At 36.1% G+C, this 17,830-nt stretch overlaps 2 protein-coding genes across 2 annotated transcripts; one reads left to right on the top strand and one right to left on the bottom strand.

The window, feature by feature from the left end:
* Positions 1-6,173: 6,173 nt before the first annotated feature.
* On the bottom strand, positions 6,174-7,281 carry LOC125493538 (uncharacterized). Its single transcript, XM_048636992.1, has 2 exons — positions 7,099-7,281; positions 6,174-6,644 (listed from the first exon to the last, which is right to left on the bottom strand). The coding sequence occupies exons 1-2, from the start codon at positions 7,279-7,281 to the stop codon at positions 6,174-6,176; spliced, it is 654 nt and encodes a 217-aa protein (XP_048492949.1).
* Positions 7,282-15,184: 7,903 nt separating this feature from the next.
* Positions 15,185-16,701, top strand: LOC130590181 (uncharacterized). Its single transcript, XM_057392210.1, has 2 exons — positions 15,185-15,224; positions 15,272-16,701. Exons 1-2 carry the CDS (start codon positions 15,185-15,187, stop codon positions 16,699-16,701), a joined length of 1,470 nt encoding a protein of 489 aa, XP_057248193.1.
* The last annotated feature ends 1,129 nt before the right edge of the window (positions 16,702-17,830 follow it).

Genomic DNA, 17,830 nt, shown 5'->3' with positions numbered 1-17,830 from the left:
ATAGCATGTGCAACCTCATTATTAGAGTTAGATTATTCCCTACTTACACTAGATTATTACCATTATTTTTCCGTCAAAACAACAACAAGGTTTTGTAAAGAGCTCAAGTTCAACCAAATAAAATCAGAATCTAATACAAGAGTCAAATGAAAACAATCATAAATAGGAAAAATTCCCACAGCATTAGAAACAAATTAATTCCCAAATTCTCACCCTCATTAACCAACATCATAACCTGAGTGCATAAAGAAAAAATAACACATAATCAAAAAGTATGAAATTTTTCTTTTTCTTTTTAATATTAGTTAATTAAATTAGAATTCCATTTCAGATACTAATTACTTTTACTTGCATGCAATTTTCGGTTATGTTCGATGTATACATGTAAAAAAATAATAAAAAAGTAAAATTAGAAGATGATGCCCCTTAATCTGCTATTTATACGGCCACATCAGCCGCATAAAAACATCCATCACTTTTTTCACTGTGGTGGGTGTCGCTGCCGCTATCGGAGTCGTTGTTGCAGCCTCCGGATTGAATTCCGTCTGGAGGAAGCAGATGAAAGTGATAGAATTTTTCAAGTGGGAGAAAGTTGAGTTTGGAGAGATAAATTGTTAAAGGGGAAAATTGGTCCTTTGTTGATTCAATCGCACGTGTGTTACCAACTTACCATCCATTTCCTCAACTTTCTTTGCAAGTAGAATGACCCTATGACCCCGACTTGAGTCCATAAAATATTCAACGCCTAGCCAAACTCCCTATGGACAAGTGTTACCTATCAAAAAGTGTTACATGTAACTGTTACATATCAATAAAGTATTACATACATGTCAATGAAAATTGGTTCTCAAAAAGTCTTGTCATAGAGTGTTACATTAAGTCATTTATGTGGTAGTGTTATTTACCCATGAATTCTATGATTTTAATGAATGTGGATTAGAGGATTAATATTGCTTCCTTAATTTTAGCAACTACTTATGCAACAAACATAAATCTGATTTTTTAATTAAAAAGTATTTTAATGAATAAAACTAATATTAAATCCTTTTATTAACATAATATCTTTAAATATTTTCTTCGAAAAACCGAAAAGGATATTTATTTTCAACAAAGATAAAATCTTTTTAAAAATAATTTTCTTAAAATTAGATTTTTATTAAACAAAAAGGTTTCCTATTTAGTAGGCATTAATCACTTAAACGACACAAATTAACCATTGCACATTATAACATATGTCTAGTTCCTTTTAATTCATGAGTTTTTTTTAACTGAACTTATTAGTGCATGTTCGTCTATTCCTTACAAAGGAACTAATAAACATTCTCTTGTAACTTTGTCATTGTTCCTTACCATGTCTTACTCGTTCCTTTTACATTGGAACTAACAACAAAGAGCCTCGCTTTGAATCTTTTGCTCCAATGCTTCTCGAGTATTAGTTCATTGAACATCTTCATTTAGTTTCAAAAATCTAACTTGATTTCTTCCTTAGACATACCATTTACTTAACAAATTGTTAGTTTATAACTTAATTTGTATCTTTGTTCCTTTCTCATCATGAAAACTAGGGTTCAACAATTATTTTTCTTCAAGTTACGAACATTTTATTCATGATGAAGATTGTTAACGTTTTCCTGCGACAGTAAGTAGTTATGTATTACAACCAACTCCCTGCAATATTTTCTTTTCTGATTTTTATTTCTCTTTCATGTATATTTTTTTTGTACTTGATTGCAATATTTTCACCTTTTATATTATTGTCAATCAAGACCTAAATAATACGGACAACCATCTAGCAATCCAGTAAGTTGATTGGTAGTAACTTGCCACTAAAAAAGTAGTATTTATGTGTTTAATGAACCAAACTAGACTAATCTTTTTTAGGGTGTTGACAAATATTGTTTGGTTGTTATATTTCATAAAAACTTGCTACAAGTCGTATTAAGTAGAGGCCAGCAATGGCCGAACACGATTCCTAATCATATTCGGACGCTCACCGTGAACTCATCCTTCGTTCAAGACCAACAATGCAGTCATGACGGAGAAATCTACATTAGATAAGTCCCAAAGTTGTCCATAAGATTTCCAAATATCCAATTAGGTTAATGAGTATTTCTTTAAAGACTTTTGGCGACTTCATAAACGTTTTTTAATCAAACCCTTAAATGAGGTAGTCGAATACGCGCTCACACCGCATAGGCAAAAAAAAAAACGCTTACATGTGTCATTTCTTAGAAGTAAAAGAAGCAAGAAAGTGTGGCATTGTCATCAACATATGTGGCTGCAATAGTTAGTCTTCCTCAACAATAAGTACCAGCAACTGAAGTTTTTTCGTGACAATAAAAATTATGGAATTTAGAAAATATAAAATTATGGATTACACTTTATTTGTATTCAATATTGTTAAGTATATTCAAGTCTTGAAATTCGGGATTATAATGTTACATGAGACAACAAGCAAATGTGGGGGTCATTCTTAAAAAATGGGTTAAGACACTTTATATTATTCTTTTTTTCTAGGAAAAATTTAAATGATAGGATCTTATTTTTTATAATTTTCAATGGTAGATTCAACTTTTTTTTTCCTATTACTAGGCGTCAACTATTTTTATTTGCTGAATGTGGCATTAGTGATGGTTTTTCGTCAATAACAGGGGTTGGCATTAATTATTCTATTAACTCCCTGACTATGGTTAAACCTAAATTAGCTACTCCACCCTATTACTTTTCCCTCTTTTTATTTTTTTACGGTTTTTCACCAGGTACCCCTGAGGTTTCACAATATTCACTTGGTATCCTCGCGTTTTCAACAATTCACCTGGTGCCACTGAGGTTTTGAAAAATACTCAGAATATCCTTAATGACTAAAGGTCGTCAACTCCGTCAGTCATTAAGGTTAAATCAACCAAATTTTTTTTTTGGCAATTCAAAGTAATTATTGATAACCAAAAAAACAATTACAAAGACACCACTAAGGCAACATGCTGCCTGATACAACAGCCTAACCCCGAGGTTAGACTCAAACTCCTAGCTTATTTAATCAGTTTATCCCTTGCTTGCTTACTACACCTACAAGACACTCTATAAATGATGTCCTTAACAATAATGTTAGGACTCATTAATGTATGATTAAAAACCTTAGTGTTTCTCTACATCCAGACTGCATATAAGCTCTCTATATAGAGCATCACAAAAATTCTATCCTTGATTTTCTTACTTTTGGCTTTCTTCACAGCTTTCACCAGCTCTTCTTGTGCATCTGCCTGGGTTGCCAGTTGATATATTCCAGCTAGGGATGGCAATGGGTCTTGGACCCGACCCAGACCCGCTAGGACCCGACCCATTTATAAGGGTCTGGGTCCAGAAATTTTAGACCCAATGGGTCCCGGTCTGGTCTGGGTCCCAAAGAGTGTGGGTCGGGTCTGGGTCCGGGTCCACATGCTAGACCCAGACCCGCCCCACGGACCCATTTACATATTATATTTTTTTTTTTTACCTAAACTCTATAATTTTATGAGTTTTGATTTTGTGAACTCGTTAGTGTTGTAACTCCACTAAGACATGTAACTTTATAAGTTGTAACATTTTAATATTTTATGAGTTAATTCTTAAAATTTTATTTAGAGAATGCTTTAACCATGGATACAAAAACATATATATATTAGGCGAAAGTTTTTAATTACATATATTCAAAAATGTGATGAAAAATTAAAACTAAGAAGGACCCATTTAGGACCCAGTAAGGACCCACGGACCCGCTAGACCCAGCGGATCTGGGTCTGGGTCTGAAAAATCTAGACCCAACGGATTTGGGGCGGGTCTGGGTCTGTGAAAAATAAACGGGTCTGGGTCTGGGTCCAGCTGGACCCGCCCCAGACCCGCCCCATTGCCATCCCTAATTCCAGCACACTCTTCCATATCTCTTTGCTGTAACTACAACTGAAAAAGAGATGTCGAACAGTTTCAGGTTCCTGATCACACACCCATGCTAACATTGCTATCCCATTGATGCAACCTAGTTGCAATAGAGAGCCTATTAAGCAAGTTAAGCCATAGTATGAATATACTCTTTGGGGAAGCTTTGTTATTGCACACCATCCTTCTCCATTCAATCCTCTCATTTTCTGCCTGCAGTTTATGGTAAGTCTTCTTAACACTGAAGTAGAAAGGGGAGTTAATTGAACTCCAACCTCCCACACTTGGCAGAAGATCTCTGGATGCAATAATCTTTCTCAACACCCATGTTATGTTACCTGTAATAGCAACATCATAAATATTGTTTCTCTTGATATAATAAGCATTAATCCATCTCACCCACAGCTTATCCTGTTTAAATGCAATAGCCCATAATAGCTTCAGCAAAGCTGCTTTGTTCCAATTAACCATGTTCACCATATTTAACCCTCCTGCTATTTTGGGCAGCTGAATAAAAGACCAAGCCACTGGTGCCTTCCTTGAGAATTCAACTGCACCAGTCCATAAGAATCTTTTATTGATAGTCTCAACAACCTTTATTAATTTTTTAGGCAGTGGGAAGATTTGAGCCCAGTAATTTTGCATACTCTGTAGGATAACTTTGACAAGCTGCAATCTGCCAGCATAAGAGAGACAATGAGCCATCCAACCTTGAGCTCTGGCTCTAATTTTGTCCATCAAAGGTTTATACTGAGAGAATGTTAGCTTCTTGGTAGCAAGTGGCACTCCAAGATACCTAAAGGAAATGCACAATAGGCTTTTGAATACTACTAGCTATTTGCATAGCTTCCACATTAGGAATTCCACATAAATAAATGCAGTTCTTCTCATTGTTAGCCTCCAAACCTGAAGCCTTAGAAAATTTCTTAAAAGCTTCCATCATTCTCTTCATTGAAGTGTGATCAGCTCTCACAAACATAAGTAAATCATCAGCAAACATGAGATGAGTCAACTGAATTCTCTTACATTTGGGATGGTAGTTGAAGCCAGGTTGTTTACTCATACTGCCAAGGCTTCTACTAAAATATTCCATGCTGATGGCAAATAGGAAAGGGGATAAGGGGTCACCCTGTCTCAAACCTTTATGAGCTAGAAATGGTACTGTAGGGACTCCATTTATCAGAATGGAGTAGGAAATAGAATTAAAACAGGCCATAACCCAATGAATGTACTGCATTGGAAACCCCAATTCCTTCATCAAATGCTCCAGAAAACTCCACTCCACATAGTCATAAGCTTTCTTGATATCTACTTTAAATAACACATCTAGGAGACATATGACATCTGGTATACCCTTTAATCAGTTCAGTAGCCAAAAGGATATTATCAACAATCTGCCAACCAGGTATGAAACTAGCTTGGGAGCAATCCACCACCTCTGTAATGACTTGTTGGAGTCTATAAGTGAGGATCTTAGATATTAACTTATAGACAACAGTGCAACATGCAATAGGCCTAAAGTCCTTTGCAGATGTAGCATTTGCGCGCAATCTTAGGTATTAGAGTAATGGAAGTGCAATTAGCTGGTTTGTAACAGATTGCATTATCAAAGAAATCGATAATACCATCATACACATCTGCCTTGATAATGTGCCAAGTTTTTTTAAAAGAAAACTGCATTAAACCCATCAAGACCAGGAGCTTTATTATCATCAATATTAGCTAAAGCTTCATCAAACTCAGCAAAACTTACCTGCTTAGTTAACATCTAACAAGCTTAATGAGATAACCTTGGACCAATTCTAACAATATTCAGATCAAGACCCTCTAGAGAATCAGCATGGGAACCTAGAAGCTCCTTATAAAACACAATAATTTCATTCTGGATATCATGAGGCTCAGTTAATACCTCTCCAACAGTGTTGTATAAGAGTGAGATTTTGTTTTTAGCATTTCTCACTCTTGTTGCAGTGTAGAAAAACTTAAAATTAGAGTCACCCATAGCAAGCCAACTAATTCTGGATTTTTGTTTTAATATGCTCTCATCAATATTAGACCATTTCTTCAAAAGCTCAAGAGTTTCTTTTTCATCATTTTGCACCCTACAATCAAATTGCAAATCAGGGAGGTTCTGAAACTCTGCAAGCTTATTTCTAAGCTCTTCAACTTTAAAGTGAGCTTTAGAAAATTTCGTGCCATGAAACCCTTTGAGAGCCCTCTTCACCACTTTCAAATTCTCCCATAAATTCGTCATTCTATTACTACGAACTGAGAGTAGCTTCCCAAGCCTGTTGCACCAGCTCCAGCAACCCCTCTTGCTCTGCCAAGAAGTTGAGGAATCTAAATGGTCTCCCACCCTCCTGAGGTTGTCTAGCAAGGGAGAATAATAAGGGAGTATGATCAGAAACTCCAGCTGGAAGATACTTGATCACTACATCAGAATATATAGCTATCCAAGCACTATTTACTATGGCTTTGTCAATTCTACTCTGAGTCCTACCATAACCCACACCTTTATTATTCCAGGAGTAGAACATCCCACAAGAGGGAGCTTTAGTCAGTTGATTATCCTCCATAAAGTTACTAAAATCCACTGTTTCAGTCTGACTCACATCAGTACCCTGAATCCTATCATTTGCATACCTCACTGCATTGTAGTCACCCATCATTAGGCAAGGAGCTTGAGTATTGGTAACAAAGTTACCCAACTCCACCCATAGAGGCCTCCTATCCTAAATTGTATGCAAACCATACACTGCTACAAAGTGAAAGAGATAACCCCCATTGCTATTGTTAACCTTAACAATAATAAGATGTTAAAATATGAACTCAACACTCACATTTGCATCAGATTTCACCCAGCCTACCCAAATCCTTCCCCTAGGTGAAGAATCATAATTACAAGTCCAGCACCACCTATCACCAAATATCTTTTGAATCTTCAATTTATTATGGCTCCTCACCCTTGTTCCCAAAAGAGAACAAATAGTAACATGTTGAGAGTGAAGGAAATGCTTAATTTCCTTCACTTTGAAGGGGTCATTCATGCCCCTTACATTCTAGCTAGCAACTATCATTATGAGAGATAGGGTTAGGCCCCCTAGCTACCCTAGGTAAACCTGAGCCAAATTGCAACTGGACTCCACTTTAAATACTCTTTCCTTTATCCTTTGTCTTCCTCGTCACCATTTTCCATGCTCCTCCTTCCTCAGTTTCTTTTCCTTGGTTTCCAGTTGGAGTAGCTACTGGTGTTATCACCACAAGCTCAAGTTGAGAGCCCCTTCCTTCATTGCCTCCAATTGCTTCAGGCACTTCTTCTGCAACATCTACTCTTACTTCCTGGACCACTTCCTTTTCATTCATCACCATTTCAGTTCCTTTTTTCACTAACGGAAAAAACCCCACCTGATGCGGTCAAAACTAACCTTTTAAATGTGGTTTTGGTCTGCATCAGGTGGGGTCACATCAGCTCTCTAACAAATTCTGATGCAGTCCAAAACCGCATCAGAAACCATAATCTGATGCGGTTCATGGGAAAAACCGCATCAGATTATGGGAACAATCTGATGCGATTTTACATTAGAACCGTATCAGAATTGGTAAAATGATGTATAAAAAATGTAGACCTGCAAGCTGCAGGTCTACACTAATCCTCAAGTTTTGGCGCTTTTTTGGGGCAATATACCAAACCAAACATATATATATACAACAATAATCGAAAATACATAGAAATAAAATTATACAAAATACATATAAATAAGAATTTATACATGCAAACTAAATAAATTCATAGAAATAACATTATGATATAAATAAAGAAAATTACATAAACATATATACAAAAATAAAAATTTAACTTATATACAGAATATTACAAACCTAAAAATTGAGACTATAAGAAAATTAAAAACTAAATCCTAAAATAATCATCAATAATGAGAATTTATATATAAAAACGAAACGAAAATTAGATCTAAAAACTCATTATACGAAAAATTGCAACAATACTAATTACACGAAAATTTCAGTTTGTTCATGAAATAATAGCAATTATCCAGTAATTATACGAAATACTTGAAATGAAATCGAAAATTAGATCTAAAAACTAAAATTAGTAAACGAAGGAACTAAAAAAAGAAAAAGAGAAAAAAAAATTAAAATACGAAAAAATACCGAAAATTAGAAAACGATGAATTAAAAAACACTACCCAGATAAAACGAAAATTAAGAATCAAACAAAAAAATCAAACGAAAATGAAGCCTAAAAAAAGGAAACGAAAATGGATTCTAAAACGAAAAACGAAATAAAAACCTAAACCAAACCAGATCTAAAAACAAAATCCAAAATTAACGAAAAAAAACCTAAAACTAAATCCCATGAAAACTCAAACAAACCAATTTCTTGTGTATCTTCGACTCTTCATTCACTCGTCACTTCGATCTTCAATATTCGCTCTCATACTTGTTCTTCTTTTTCATCCTTCTTTTTCGATCTTCTTTGCTCTTAATTCACTCGTTCTTCGGGATTCCCTTTGTTTTGTGAGGGAAGAGTAGAGAGGAGGGAGAGAGGTGAGTAGGAATTTGGTCTGTGAGGGAGTTAGGGTTTGAGGAAGTGGTTGGGACGAAGAGAGAGAGAGGGAGGGGAATGGGGGCTGCGTGTGAGGGAGGTAGGGTTTGAGGAAATGAATAGAGAGAGAGACAAGAGAATGGGTCGCCCTTTTAGGCGGAATTTGGGTCGTTTAAGTAATTGGGTCGTGCATGTTGTTTGATGGGTTAGTTTATGGAACGATTTTCGGATGCGGTCCATGAACCGCGTCAGGCTCATGAAAAACCGTATCAGATTTTAAATCTGATGCGGTTTTTTAAGGACCGCATTCGATTTTGTGTGCCAAATTTTCTTCATATTTTTTGGTTGATTTTCAGATGCTGTTTTACAAAAATCGCATCTGCTACTAAGTGACATATAAGGTTTTTTCCACTAGTGTTTAGGGACCCATTTATGGGTGATCTTACTAGCAACTGAGATTGAGTTCTTATTACAGTTATGACCCACCATTTGACATTTTTTGCAGAAAGGTGGCAACCAATCAAACATCACCTTTTGCTTAAAAACCCGCCCATTAGGATCTTCCACTGCAACTTCTCTAGGGATATCTTGAGTAACATCTACTTCAATTAACACCCAAGCATAAGATACCCTTAACTCTTGTGCATTCATTCGCATACAGAGGCACACCAATCAAACTCCCAATTTTGCTTAAAGAATCCTCCCCCCGACAACTAATTAAAGGAAGATTAGGAAATTTAGCCCAAATAGGAATCACTTTTAGAATTTCATCATGAAAGTTAAAGTTAGCACACTAATGTTTGATAATCATTGGCTTTCCATAGAACAAATGGGGCCCTGTATATAACACCTTGTCTCGTTCCTCCCTCGATTTCAATCTAACAATGAAAAAGCCTTCATCATGCTTAAATTTGGCAGGCTCTTCCTTACAGGCCCACTGAGCATTGATATATTGAGAAATAGAGTTTAGCGTAGGATTTTGCCCCAGCACATACACCACAAGAGCATTAATCCAACTTTCGCTTTGCTTTTCAATCTCTATTTTGTCTAGTTTTGCTACTCTATCACCATTTATAATAACAGGAGCTACAAATTTCAACCCCATACCTCTACCGGAGATCCTATTTTGAGCTGTAAAACTCTTCCATCTCTGTTGTGCAGCTTCCACATGGTCATCTTTTCCATCACTTTCCGTCACCAGAGCTGGAGCATGGTTCTCCTTGGCAACAAGTACAACGGTTACTATTCCATTCGTTTTTGCTATATTTCCCGAAGAAAATTGCTCCTTTTCAGCTTGATCCACCTTGCTAGAGCTCCCCGGAGTCATCGAGCTACTCGTCTGACCCAGAGTCTTCTTTTTCTGCCCCATAACCAGCCGTCGGCGTCGGATAGAATAAACCCTTATCGTACGCCAGCAAAGAGGGTTTTAGAGAGGGTAATGAGCATAAGATCAAATCAATTCATACAATCTCCACAATAAATCAACCAAATTAACCCTTAATTAATGTAATTAATACTAATTAATCATAATTAACTCTAATTAAGCCTAATTAATATTTTAAAAACCTAATTAACTTATCGCTCTCCCTAACCCCACCCCACCCTAATGTCCAACCACCGAAACCCCACCACCTCCCTTTACCCCACCCTTGCAGCCCCCACCCAGCAGTTGCAGCACCGACAACCCGACGCTAGCCCCGACCGTACCTCACCGTTAACCCAGCACCACCACCCATCAGCCGCAGCACCCAAACCGAGCTTTTCCTTTTCAATGTCGCAGCCCTAACCACCAACACAACCACCCCACCACCCACTCCACACCCTCCCACCAACCCTGGTCCCCTTCCACACCCCAACAGCCCTCACCCCCCGCGCAACGTTGATTTCCCCTCCCTCCCACCCCGTCGAATTTCGTTCCCCTCTCCCCACCCCCATAGAATTTCAATCCCCACCCTCGTCGATTTTCTGGGCTCCAATTGGCACTTTCAGTGGGCGACTGCAAGGAGTAAGGGGAGGGGAGCGAAACTCGATGGGGGGAGGGGAGAGAAATTCGACGGAGGTGGGAGGAAGGGAAAATTTCATTGGGGGCTGCGAGGGGGTGGGGGAGGCATTGCACGGGGGTGGGGGAGGGGCTGGGGTGGTGGGAGGGTGGGGGAGGGGCTGGTGGGAAGGTTAGGGGTTAGGGTTAGGGGTTAGGGTTAGGGATTAGGGTTAATTAATCTTTTTTAGGATCGTAGTTAACGGAAAGTTAACGGTAGAGTCACGTCAGGAATTTTTCAAAACCACAAGGACATCTGGTGAATTTTGGAAAATACAAGGATACCAGGTCAATATTAAGAGATTCGAGAATACCTGGTGAAAAAACTATATATATATTTTTTTGCCCACACTTTACTTCATTTACTCTCCTCTTCAAAACTGTTCACTTTTCTTATTCAAACACTCATCATTCAACTGATGATTCTTCATCCAACTGTCTAGAATTTGCTCCTTTCTTTGTCACTTTACACTGATTGTAATTCTTCACTTGTTGATCTCTGCGGTTGTTGAATTTGGGGTTGAATCAAGTTTACTACTGGCGATTTTTATTCGTGGAGAGGGGCTCTGATCGCTGAATAAGGGCTCTTAATTTGGAATTCAATAGCAATAGGGTTTCTTTTTCTCAATTAAAGACAAAAAAGTAAGATACGAATACACCAAACTCAATTCTCTTAATTTTTTTAATTAATGTTCCTCTGTTACGAATTTGAATTTCTCATTATTAGTCTATATATGAATCCTACGAGGACAAAGAGCTTTTTCAGATTTGGTTGAATTTATGGTATTTAACTACGAAGCTGCAAAATGAAATCCACCAGCATTGATGTAAAAAAAAATGTTATTATTATAATGATATTAAAAATTGCATTTTGTTAGTGATAAGTTCAGGGCCATTGATTTCAGTTTTGTTGTACAACTGATTCTAAATCTTAAAAATAGAAATGAAAAATAAGTTCACAAGTTGAGACCTTTGGCTCATATCTTGTAAGGACCATAGCAATGTACCATCAACTTGATCTTTTGTAAAGTAAGAAATTTCCGAAACCCTCCTTCTCTCTGAAATCCTAGCATCTCCTACTCCTTTTTCATCCATTAGGGGCTGTTATGAGTGATTTCATTAATGGTAAGTCCTTTTTTTCCTTTTATTTTCAGTTTTTAGTTCATTTCTTGTTTTGTTGAACAAATTAATATCTCTTTTTGAGATTTCTTCAAACCTTGCTATGAGATTTTTAGTCTCTAGTGTGGACATCTCCTTCTCTCCTATGTGAATTGTGAGTATGGTTTTTTTGTTTTTAAATATGAGAAATTGTTCTCATTGGTTGAACCTCGAGACTTAACATGAAGGTATTGGAATCTCGAATGCGGTTAACATGGCTCGATCAAGAATGAGATTTTTAAACTATGTCAGAAAGTTAGACTTTCTCATCTTGATTCAGCAAATACAAGGAGGCTGCATTGTATTACTCGATCTTGTTCATTGTAGTTTTTTCAAAGACAAATTTGATTTAACATGTTTAATTGTATCTTAATTTTCTTTAACTTTTATTGTAGATGTCGTTTGACCTTCTATTAATTAGATTTCTCTTTCAAAAAAAAATTGATGTTTTGTTTTGAAACTTAATATATGCGTTGTTGGCTTGGAAGTGAAATTTAATTTGGATGAAAAAAATGTATTAGTCAATTAGGAGTCTAAGACTTAAATAAATTATGATTAGTAGGGGTCAGGCAAAACTTAGCAAAAGTATTAAAACTAAATATGAAATTAACATTGAAGTCTCATTAATGCTACATTCGGATAAATTAGGAAAACTGAGGCCTATCAATTGGGGGAAAAAAGTTGAATAATCTACCATCGACAATTATCAAGAATAGGAGCCTATCATTGAAAATTATCAAGAATAGGAGCCTACCATTAGGAAATTCCCTTTTTTCTACTCTCTTTATCTAATTTCATTTGTCAAAATTTCTATTTTTGAATACCCTAAATTAATAATTGTCTAAGTTACTTAGTAATGTGTGGACCTAGTATACACTAATATTAATGTGGACCAAAGCCATCCATGTAACACACTGATCCTTTTTCATATATAGTCACCTTTTATAATATGAAGTTACACTAATCTATCATAATTTAATATAATGACCGTATATATTTTTATATTGGAAAATTTTCATAAAACTATCTTTTATAATAATTTTTTTAAAAGAAAACTACCTTCTAAAAATTTCTTTCAAAAATTACCTTATGCAATAATTTTTTTCAATATACTACCATTTTAACATATATGGTGTTAAATCACAATAATTAAATCACCAATTAATTGCTTTTCTTTCTTCTCCTCTCTTTTCTTTCCTTTTTTTATCGCTACTACACTGGCAACGACACCTATGTCGATTCACATTTATCAATTAGCATTAAATACAAACGTAAAATGATAGTATATTAAAAAAATTTGGTTGTAAAACGTTGTTTTTTAAATTTTTTGCTTTTTATTTAATCATCCTTTCTTACACTCGTTTATTATAATGAAATTTACACTTTATAACATAATAACATTTTTTCATTACATGTCACCCTTTATAATTTATGACTACTACTCCTTTACATCTATAATATTAAGGGTTACTCAAACATTTTTTTTTTTCATAAATCACATATATGCATTAGTTCACATTGAATTTAATGTGAACTAGGTTTATACAATTATTGTGTTCCCTTAGTTATATTAGAGTTTTTTGTCAGAATCAACCTTTTAAAAGTATCATTTTGTCAGAAACAACCTTATAATTTTTTTTTTGTGAGAGACAACCTTTCAATGCGGTTTTCTTGTAAGATCAGACCCTTTGACCCTTTTCCGACATTGACTTGATTTTTCCGGCAAAAACTTGAATTTTTTGGAGAAGATTTTTTTTTACCCTCTTCCCTCTCTTTTCCCCTCCAATTTCTTCCTCCCAACCCAATCCCAACCTCCAGCCTCATCTCCCTTCTCCATCTTGCATCCTCACCCTCTCCCCTTCTCCTTCGTACAAGAAGCCACCACATCAGCACTGGCCGGAAGTCTAGGGCAGAGCCCCGTATTTCAAACCTATAGAAACCATTCTCTCTTTCATCTCTTTCAAATGTCAGCCCCCATTTGAATCTCTTGTGAACTTGTCATTTCATCTCTTTTCTCTCATCTCACCATGGTTGCACAAAAAACTCAACTTGTTGCCATTAACCAGTAAGACACCATGGCCCTCTAATGTTGTTAACCTAAGAAAACTCCCTCCCCCCCAAGCTTGTTGCCACTTACAGTAAGAATGGAGATAGAAAACAGAGGCGGCAAATTTGGGAGAGAAGGAAAGAGGATGAGCAGCAGTGATGGTGTTCAGTGGCAGCGTTTAGCAAAGGGTGGAGGAGAGAGAGAAGGAGAAGGCGAGAGAGATGCTGCATGAGAGAATGAGGGTCAGGGAAGGAAGTGAACAAGAGGAGAGAGAATGGTTTGAAATAAGAAATTGGAGGGAAAAAGAGAGGGAAGGGGGTAAAAAAAAGTTTTCGTCGGAAAATTCAAGTCAATGCCGGAAAATGGTCGAAGGGTCTGATCTGACAAGAAAACCGCATTTAAAGGTTGTTTGGCAAAAAAAAATTATAAGGTTGTTTATCATAAAATGACACTTTTAAAAGGTTGTTTCTGACAAAAATCTCTGTATATTAATTGTCCAAATATGATACTCCCTCTGTCTCTTTTTATTTGCTACAAGCACTTTATCACAAAGACCAAGGAAAAGGGTGGGGACCACTGTACAGTGGGTGTACAGTGGGTGTGCAGTGGGTGTTTTGAAGAAAAGTAATTGTGGTTAATTAAGATGTGAAAAAGCAGATTAGAGGCAAAAAAAAGAGTTGGCCCACATTTTTTTTTTTTGAAGGCGCCATTTATATAGAAAGAGGGATTTCATTTCCCTCCAAAATTTTTATACAAGCAATACAACTAAACTATTCTGTTACAATTATACAACCAAAGGGAACAAAAATTTCCCTCCAAAATTTTAAAGGTAGATTACATAACAGGTATTGAAATTTTACCCAAAAATTCGAACTTAAGGGGGAATTGAATTTTCCCCCTAAAAAGAAAAAAATCCTAACAAATTGTGGACTATATATACACAACCACTTTTACACTTGCATTTATTATTTTCACCACTTCCATCAACATAACCAAACAGACCAACCAGCAGCCAGCCACCACCACCATCAAAGACACCAACCAGCAGCTTAAACCACCATAAAAACCACCCAGCAGTAGCCATTTCCTTGGGGGGGGGGTTTGGGTAGATTAACTCTCAGAGCAAAATCATCATAGAGTTTTATACAAGCCATTTCTGATTTCATAGCTTCACTTGAGGAAAGTGTGGAAGCTTTCTCAGCTTGAACATGTCTGGCATCCATAGCTTAGCTATGGCCCCCCTAGACAGTTCTACTGATAACACTTCAACACCATCCCCATCAGCTCTTAATTCACCACCAACTTACCCAATTTTGATCTGAATGACCCACTGCCAGAACCAGAACCAGAACCAGAACCACAACCATTACCAGACTTACAAGTTCAACCACAACAAGAGGCCTTTGATCTTAACAGAGCACCAGCAACATCAAGTGAAGAAGAAGAAAATAACTTCTCAGCAATGGAACATGGGAATGATGAAGAAGAGTTGGTGCTGAATGGTTAGATGATGATTCAGATGTACACGTCTCAGAATATGATTGGACAGATAGTGAATCAGAGAAACATGAAGAACATGAAGAACATGAAGAACAGCAACAGCCAGAAATAGTGGTCAACAGCACACATTTTTTGCACAACAACTCAAGATGTCATGTTGCAAACAGGCTACAACAAGTAGCTTACACAAAATTTAATGGCATATTCACTATACCTCAAGGGGCTATCAAAAAAATTGCCATTGAATTGAATACTTCAAGGTGGACAATTGGAAGAATATGGAAGAAGTTAAGACAACAACTTCAAGAAGATGCAAGAATAGATGTGAATCACAGAAAAACAGGGAGGGTAGGAAGAAAACGAATTCAATTAGATCCTCAAAGGTTAATGGCAATTCCTCTAAGAAAGAGGACTACTATAAGAGCAACAGCAGCATCCCTAGGCATACACAGGTCTACATTGCACAGATTGGTGAAAAGGGGAGCAATCAAAAAACACACTAATGCCATAAAACCACACCTGACTCCAGCACATAAAATTGCAAGGGTTTTGTGGTGTTTGGGTTCTATCATACCAAACACTATCCAAACAATACCAAAATTCAGCAACATGTATAATTTGGTGCATGTGGATGAGAAATGGTTTTGCATGAGCAAAATTTCTCAAAGGTACTACTTAGCTCCTGGTGAAACAGAGCCATATAGAAGATGCAAAAGCAAGAGGTTCATTGTCAAAGTGATGTTCATAGCTGCACTAGCAAGGCCACACATAGCACTAAGTGGAGAGGTCAGTTTTGATGGGAAGATAGGAATCTTCCCATTCATAGAAGAGGTGGCAGCAAAGAGGTCAAGTTGTAACAGAGATGCTGGGGTGATTGAAACCAAAGCTCAATTAAGCATCACAAAAGATGTCATAAGGGAGAAACTCATAAATCACATACTGCCATCTATAAGAAACAAGTGGCCAGATAATGGATGCAAGCAAATATGGATTGTCCAAGACAATGCAAGGCCACACATAGCAAGTACTGATGAGCAGTTCATGTTGGAAGCACAAAAAGATGGTTTTGATATCAGATTAATCAATCAGCCAGCACAGTCACCAGATATGAATGTGTTAGATCTTGGTTTTTTTAATGCAATTCAAACCTTAAAAGATCAAATAGCACCTAGGAGTGTGAAACAGTTGGTGAAGGCAGTGAACAAGGCATTTGACAACTATGATCCTAAGCTATGCAATCACATTTGGTTAACTCTACAACAAGTGATGAAGGAGACTCTAATAGTTAAGGGTAACAACAATTACCACATACCACATATGGGGAAGAAATCACTTGAGAGGAGGGGTGAGTTACCAACAAGATTCATTAGCCCACAATTAGTAGAAGAGAGCAGAAAATGGGCAGAAGAAGGTCATCTTGAAGATGATCAAGAAGAAGCAAACTATGGGGATGAAGATTCAGATGATGGTTTGGGATAATATAAAGCAAAAACAGCAAGCAATGGGCATTTGAAGGCCAATTTTTTTGGGCATTAGAGTGCAAGAACATTTTGTAAGTAAAATACAACATATATAGGTTGTTAAACATTTTGTATATGTAGTTAAAAACATTTTGTACTAAATCTTACATTTATAATATGTAAACATGTTGGGTTATGTTAAGTTAAAAAAATAAAACACTTGATATATCATCCATAAAAAAACAGTTAGTAAAAATAAAAGTTCAAGTTTAGTTAGGTTTACAAAAACTGTAGTGCAAAAAACAGTTAGTAAAAAAAAAGTTCATGTGAGGTTAACAACAAAAAACAGGGTATCATTGTATCAAACAAATGATCGAGAAAAAAAGAAAATCAAATTGAACATTGTTTCACAAAAACTTCAATTAGATTTCATTTTTTTCTCGATCATATTTAAGACAAAATGATAATGAAGGCCAATTTCAATAAAACACAGATCAAGGCATGATTTAAGTTCCTCTCAGGGAGTCCCCACTCATCCATATTACTCAACACATGCTATTAAAACAGAGGAAAAGTTGAAAAGAAGAGCACAAAAAATTGGTGGCAACATGAGTATACTGGTCTTAAAAGGCATAATGTCCTTAGTATAAATCATCTGACCTCATTCATCATTGAGGAACATAGTGCACCTCTCATGTAAACTTTGTATATGTCATTAAAACTAAATTGGACAGCCAAACAAAAACCAAAATATAACACAAATGCCTCATCAATTCTTTATACTACAATTCTATTCATTTTACCACTGATTAAATGCAAAATGGAGTAACTATTTGGATGTAACATCCTATTTCATCATAGAGGATCACACCAACACACACACAAATAAAGGCAAATGAACTATATATAACAAAATATCATATAAACAGAACTAATCAAGGGTCAAATGCACAAGTTTTAACAAATCAAGGCAAACTATCATATAAACAGAACAATTCAAGGATAAAATGAACATGTTTTAACAAATCAAGGCTAAATATCATATAAACAGAACAATTCAAGGATAAAATGAACATGTTTTAACAAATCAAGGCAAAATATCATAAAACAGAACAATTCAAGGATAAATGAACATGTTTTAACAAATC

This window comes from Beta vulgaris, chromosome 9, assembly GCF_026745355.1.
Source record: "Beta vulgaris subsp. vulgaris cultivar EL10 chromosome 9, EL10.2, whole genome shotgun sequence".
In the NCBI taxonomy this organism is placed as follows: domain Eukaryota; kingdom Viridiplantae; phylum Streptophyta; class Magnoliopsida; order Caryophyllales; family Amaranthaceae; genus Beta; species Beta vulgaris.
This window is presented reverse-complemented; position numbering and strand designations above follow the sequence as displayed.